The sequence below is a fragment of the Silene latifolia genome, chromosome 11 (genome assembly GCF_048544455.1).
Source record: "Silene latifolia isolate original U9 population chromosome 11, ASM4854445v1, whole genome shotgun sequence".
NCBI lineage: Eukaryota > Viridiplantae > Streptophyta > Magnoliopsida > Caryophyllales > Caryophyllaceae > Silene > Silene latifolia.
The window spans coordinates 3,004,301-3,010,690 of record NC_133536.1 but is presented as its reverse complement, the minus strand read 5'-3'; the positions used below and the strand labels follow the sequence as shown (position 1 = coordinate 3,010,690).

The window sequence follows — 6,390 nt, the reverse complement described above, 5'->3', positions numbered from 1 at the left end:
TTTTCTTAGATTAACACCAGGAGTTTCGGGTATATACAACCCATACCTACAAGCTTTCAATCATGGCAAAACATGATTTTCGGATTCCTTGTAGATAATGTACAGAAATATATAAACGGGTGGTGCGTCTTGCTTCAGACAGGCCTTTTTTGTCTGAAATAATAAGATGGGATTTTGTAACCATTTTACAGTTAAATGTGACCACTATTGAAAAAACCAGTTACCATAAGCTGTAACACTGCCTATACCATTGTGTTTACATTTAACTATAAAATGGTCACATATACCCGTCTGAAAAATAAGACGACAAGTGTCCGTCTGAAACAAGAATTTGTGATAAACGGGACCCTATTGACATTACAGATTCAATTAGAGAAAAAAAATGAGCGTCTCGTAAATTTACCCCAACTTTTGGATTTTTGGACTCCGTATAATCTCGATTAGAGAAATCAGGGTTCATTCCTGTGCCATAATACAGAAGCTAAAACAGGGAGTACAACATGCAAGATGCAAGTGAGAGAGTATGATCTGTAGCCTGTAGGTGCTCGGAAAATCGAGACCATGTATATATTACATCCGTTGTGCAGAAAAAGAATTTTTTTTCTCTGATATTCTGAAGAGAAGAATAAGTTGATACTTTTACATACAACTGGGAAGAAGCTTTAAATTAACAGGGTCAAATACGAATGAAGATACTATTGGCACTTCAGAAGAAACTTTTTCTGCAACATACTTTGAACAGCAAAAACTTCTCGGAGTGCTTATAGTCGTCTCCATCAAATATTAATATATTCAGTCGCGTTGCACAGCACGTCAAAATGTTCCTATGCATTGTGCCACTGCTTCATTAGCCTTTGGGGTTTCTGCCCTCTCTGCTTGTTTCTTCTTCTCTCTGCAAGGGAAGAGTTATTTCGTAAATGTCAAAATAAATAATTACGGAGTAGGCCTTAAATAAGCAACTTCTATTCTCGCATGAAACCGGCCCAAAAGAAGTGCAGTTCAATATGTTCAAATCAGGGAAGCCGCAATTTATGATTATGGAGATATTCAAGTCGAGAACTTTTAAAACATAATTGTGATTGTCATCAACGTAAAATAAGGCTGTCAAAAAAAAAAAAAAAAAACGTAAAATAAGTTTTCAAAATACATAAAACTGGGTTATATAAAACCGTTGATAAGGTCTTAATTCTTATCTATAGGTTCGAGTCAAGCTTATTGTTTATTTGATAATGGGTGAGTTAAGCACTTAAGCTTATAGTTCTCGGGACAGCCTAAGTGATTAAACTGCCCTTTACAATAAATTATGATAAAAAAATGAAACACCAAAGGGGAGAAAATCAATGTTTGTACCTTTCCACATACTCTCTCAACAGTTCTTTAGCTTGGACTAGTTTCGACAGAAGGTTGCGGTACACATCAAGATCCCGATCGACACTTCTCTTATTTACGTTCAAGGCCGTGCAAAGCTGTCACCAGAATCACAAACATAAACTTAGCTTAAATGCAGTAAATAAACATATTGATTATCCCTCATTTTGCATTATCTTCCAGTCAATGCTTGTGAATGATTTACTCACATTTGAGAGGGACTTAAAAGGGTAAGGAAATCAGACGACCAGCTACTTCAAAACGTTCAATAATAAGCACTATTCCATTACAAATTGTAAGTCTTTCTCGCGTTTCAAGACACTTTTCTTTTCAATATTACGGGCAAATATTATGAAATGTATACTCTCGTAAAAACAATTTCTGTTATAAATCTAGTCCAGTGAAAAGAGCCTTTGTAGGGGGTAGGAACCGTTTCAAGTGACTATTGATAATGTCTTCCAGGTTACGGAGCAATACATAAAAGAAAGAGTAAGGCAGTTTAGTAAGGTTGAACTTAGCATAGAGAACAAAATGAGACACAAGAGTGTATCTGAGCATTGCTATCTGTTAGAAGAACTTCGATAACAATATACTAAAAGATCTAAAATACTAACCTTCTCCAAGACTGTGGGTTCACTTGCATTTGCCAATTCAAGAATACGAAAAAGGCCAACAGCGAAAAACCGACTGTAGCTGAAATTCACATTGCCAGCAGCTCTTTCAGATATATCTTTTAAGACACCTTCAATTTCGCCTTCCCTTGATGAGAATTCCACCAATGTGGAAGCCGATTGAGTCCGGGCCCATTCCTCTAATTTTTCTGCATCTTTTCTGTTAAACAAAATCATTTACACCATCAATATCTAGATAAAACACTATTAGATACCGCCTCAAAACACAAGTCTTGATGAGGTGTGGCGCCAAGATTTGCTGTCACATATACGATAGTACGATACTAAGAGAAGAGTAAGGGAACTATTTTCCATATCCAATACAGCCAAAGATTCAATATTATTAGCTTTTGGATTACAATGGAATGAAAAAAAATGGCTCATCAAACTACATCAACATCTTTTTCACAAATTCTCACCTTAGACGGATACAATCCGTATCCGTCTAAAGCTGTAGACGGAGTCTAAAGCTGTAGACGGATAGTGTCCCTCTCACAAAATGAGAGTGGATAGTGCAAGTGGGTGGGAAATGGATACCCCCACTTGCCCTCCCACTTGCATTTTGTGAGAGGACATAGTGTCCGTCTACAATGAGACAGATTGCATCTTTTTATCGTAAAATGAAGTCATTTAATGCTACTTTCGACAATTCTCATAATGGGCCATGCGGAAATAGCCTTGCTATGTTGTCGAAACAGGAGCAAGGCTACGTAAATCAGATTCCACATATTACGGGAGCCCTTGAATCACGAGATAATGTTTCTGTGAAGAGGACTAAGACGACTAATCTTTTAATTTGCTTCATAACTTAAGGCATGACCCCAATTTAACAGCAAAAATTCTAATAACCAGAAATCTGATTCATGCTATAACCATCAAGGGGGCCGAAATTCTGCAGAAAAAAAGGGTAAAAGATCATTAGCATATAACTGACCTGTACTGCAGTGGATCCTCCTGAAGTGCGTTGATGTAAGCTTCAAAGATAGCTTTTTTATCTGAATCACTTGGATATCCGTCCATGAGCTGATCATAAACAGTAACAAATCCAAGTGCAAACACAGGATCATATCTGTATGTCTTTTTGTATTTCATTAGGTGCTGCTGAACGAGCAACTCCTGTAGCACATTGTTGTATATGCTAGGAATCGGTCGTTTATAAGCCTTTAGAAAATTCAGTTTCGTCTCAGACACTGGAGGAGCAATATCTGAAAACCAACACAAATTTACAGGTTACAAATGATTAAGAGTGAAACGAGCCAGCACAACAAAATCCTGAAAATAAACTAGTGCATCCTCAAATGGACTAAAAAGTAAAAACTGTAATCGAGTGTCAAATTCTACGTCGTTCAAATATTCAATGTTGTCTATCCTTCTTACTACTTTTTTTTTTGGTATACAGAAGGCCACTAGGGTAACTCTGATGCTGATAAGGTCTGAATCTCAGTCAGGAGTGCCATTTATGCCTTTACTAGCTAAGCCAGGCGACATGTGCATCCTGTTTATTCCGTCATACCCTCATAATAGGTAATAAGGACACACCAAAGGTCCAAAGTTTATGCCTTTTCCTCGGCAGATTTGAAGTATGTGGTGTCTTATGATAGCACAGCACAAGATAGTTACAATTTATGAATCCGGCATAATCCTACATTGAGCTACGAACTTGGGGAGCTCAAAAAGCTAAAACACCTACCATACTACATTACTACCTAGGCCAATGTTCAATATGTTCAAAGGCTTTTCGAAGGGGACCGATGTCTCTAGTTAATACGAAGTATAATTGTTCACTTACCACCTACACTCCCTAATAGAGGTGAAACTATCAAATCACACATAATAACCAAGGAATCCTCCTTGGTTCTTTTCTATTCTACACTCGGAAAAATTCTTTACACATCTCCCTCTAACACAACCTAAACTACCAAATTAGTTATTACTAGCACTAAACAATAATTATCCTTTCCAAAACCACAACATTTCGCTTTTGTTCCATCAATCTCTTCCCTTAACATCTCCACTATCCTTAACCATACCAATAAGAACTAATCAATATACACAAACCAGTTGAGTTCCATCGCAAAACCAATCGACAATATCATTTCTAATCCACATCCACTAGATTTGTAACTAGTCTCTTCAAACCACATCCATCAATTGGAGCCATTCTAATTTAAGACCGTCTTAAGCTTACAAGATAGTTAGATAGTCATTACAAATCGATAACTATCCTTAAATAAATCCTAACCATGGAAAAAGGCCCGTTAAACTCTTAAAGCTAAGCTTGACGGTCTAAAAAGTAAACAAATAATTGGGACGGAGGGACTACATCCAATTATAAACACAAAAAACACATCAAAGTTTCAACATTTCACCCGCCAACCAATAACAAAACCGTCTCACAATATAAAACCGTCTCAAAAGTAAACAAATGATTGGGAAGGAGGGACTACATCCAATTTTACACACTTAAAACACAGCTTTTCACCACCAACCAATAACAAAACCATCTCAAAAAATAAGACCGTCTTACACAATAATTATCGCAAAAAACGGAACATAACACATTGCCTAAACAATTTAAGCACCTGAATTAGTAGACATGCAGTGTACAACTAAAGGAGCACCAGAAACTGAAGCTCTAACACAGGTAGACGCATCAAACGACAAATTTGCGCGCAAACGAACACCATCAAACGACGATGCAAACAATTTGCTAGAAGAAACGGTCAATTTTCTATCAAGTGACTGAGCTAATGCTGAAAATGATAGTGACGTCACTGCTGCCATTGATGACACTAAACACAATCAAATTTAACAAAAATTAAAACCCAGAAATGAATTAGGCTGAATTGAAATGGGTTTGTTGTAGAATTGTGATTGATGTAAGTTTACGCCATGGATTTGGGAAGGAAAATTTGTGAAAAGAGGTTGAAAAGAGAGGATGATGTTTTTTTAAGGTTTTTGGAGTTTTTCTTTTTTCTTAGTTATCTGTATAAGATGGATTGGCCATTGCTAGATTGACACGTCAATTAGTTCATTGGGTTCAAATTTGAGGATGTTTTTCATTAAATGAAAGTGATAATCGTCGGCAACTGTGGGTAATTTTATCGTGAATGCATTTGGTAAACGGGTTAATTAAGACTTATTTTTTTTAGATTGAATGAAGTTGAATTAAAATGAATTAAGCTGAATTGAATGGAGTTGAACTGAACATAATTGAAATTTGCTGAGATAAATAGAGCTGAAATAAGCTGAGTTAGACTGAATTGAGCTTAGCTGAAATTAAGCCGAAAAGAGCAAGACCTGAGTATGGGTCAGCTTAAGTGGGCTTGTAAGATTTTGGTTTAGGTTTTGATAGAGTCGTGACATTTTTAGAGCATGTTTGGCCAATTAGTAGATTATACAACTGGTTGTATGTAGTTTATGTACAACCTTTTCAATGTTGTCGAGTTTTGTTATAAACTTGTCGAGCTTTACTAACAAAATTGTCGAGTTACAATACAAAGTTATTGAGCTTAAGGGGAATAATTATTAAACTCAATAACTTTTTAAATTAGCTCAATAACTTATAAAATAGCTCGACAACTTTGTGTAAAAAACTCAACAACTTTGAGACGGTTGTACAATGCTAATATACAACTGGTTGTAAGATAGTATTTGTGATGTTTGGCCCTGCTCCTCAAAAATGAGTTTTTGTTTTTCGAGCTTAATTTTCTAAAACTGTTTTTTAAAAGCAGAAACATCAAATTGTTACTTCTGTTTCTATGGGGAAAAATATAAATTTTTAGTTTTTGAGAAATTTTTGTTTAACTTTTAAAAAATGTTGTGTTTGGCCAAAAAGTGTTTTTAAGTCTAAAAACACTTTTATAAGCTAGGCCAAACGTACACTTAGTTGGTTGTTATATACTCCGTAGGAAAAATGGTTAGTATGCGACAATTAGCATTCGAGCCAAATTAGATAGGGTCGGGGGCGAGGCCAATTGAGGTTGTAGACTTGTAGGCATTCAGGTATGGCTCGGTTAATCGAGATGGGCTAGTTTTGTTGTTAGGTCTAAATGCGAGTGTCTAAAAAAGGTAAACATCCGACTAAAAATTCGCTTCATTTTTATTGGCGATAACTGAACTTTAGAGCTTTTGTAGTAAAAGGGTAAACAATCACACTAAATTCACTTAGTCAATTCAAAGCGTCTTGCTTGTGACGGGTACATTTCGTCACAAGCTGAAGACGGGGTACAATGTGACCCATTTAACACGAAAATGTAACTATTTTACCTAAAAAGTTACCAGAACAATTTTCTAAGCTATAATTTAAAATGGTCACATTTTGTCGTTAAAATGACGACATTTAGCCCGT

The 6,390-nt window shown here is 36.0% G+C and overlaps 1 protein-coding gene across 2 annotated transcripts; it reads right to left on the bottom strand.

Annotated features, from left to right (window-relative positions):
* Window positions 1–529: 529 nt before the first annotated feature.
* Window positions 530–5,073, bottom strand: LOC141610642 (protein THYLAKOID FORMATION1, chloroplastic). Of its 2 annotated transcripts, none has more exons than XR_012528365.1 (5): window positions 4,622–5,073; window positions 2,974–3,244; window positions 1,897–2,199; window positions 1,351–1,779; window positions 530–892 (listed from the first exon to the last, which is right to left on the bottom strand). XR_012528365.1 is itself a non-coding variant. In XM_074428837.1 (5 exons), the coding sequence occupies exons 1-5, from the start codon at window positions 4,821–4,823 to the stop codon at window positions 814–816; spliced, it is 885 nt and encodes a 294-aa protein (XP_074284938.1). In that variant the 5' UTR covers window positions 4,824–5,073; the 3' UTR covers window positions 530–813. The 2 variants fall into 2 exon arrangements, 1 of the variants encoding a protein (XP_074284938.1); XM_074428837.1 differs by having other exon boundaries at window positions 1,351–1,466; window positions 1,983–2,199.
* Between the last annotated feature and the right edge of the window lie 1,317 nt (window positions 5,074–6,390).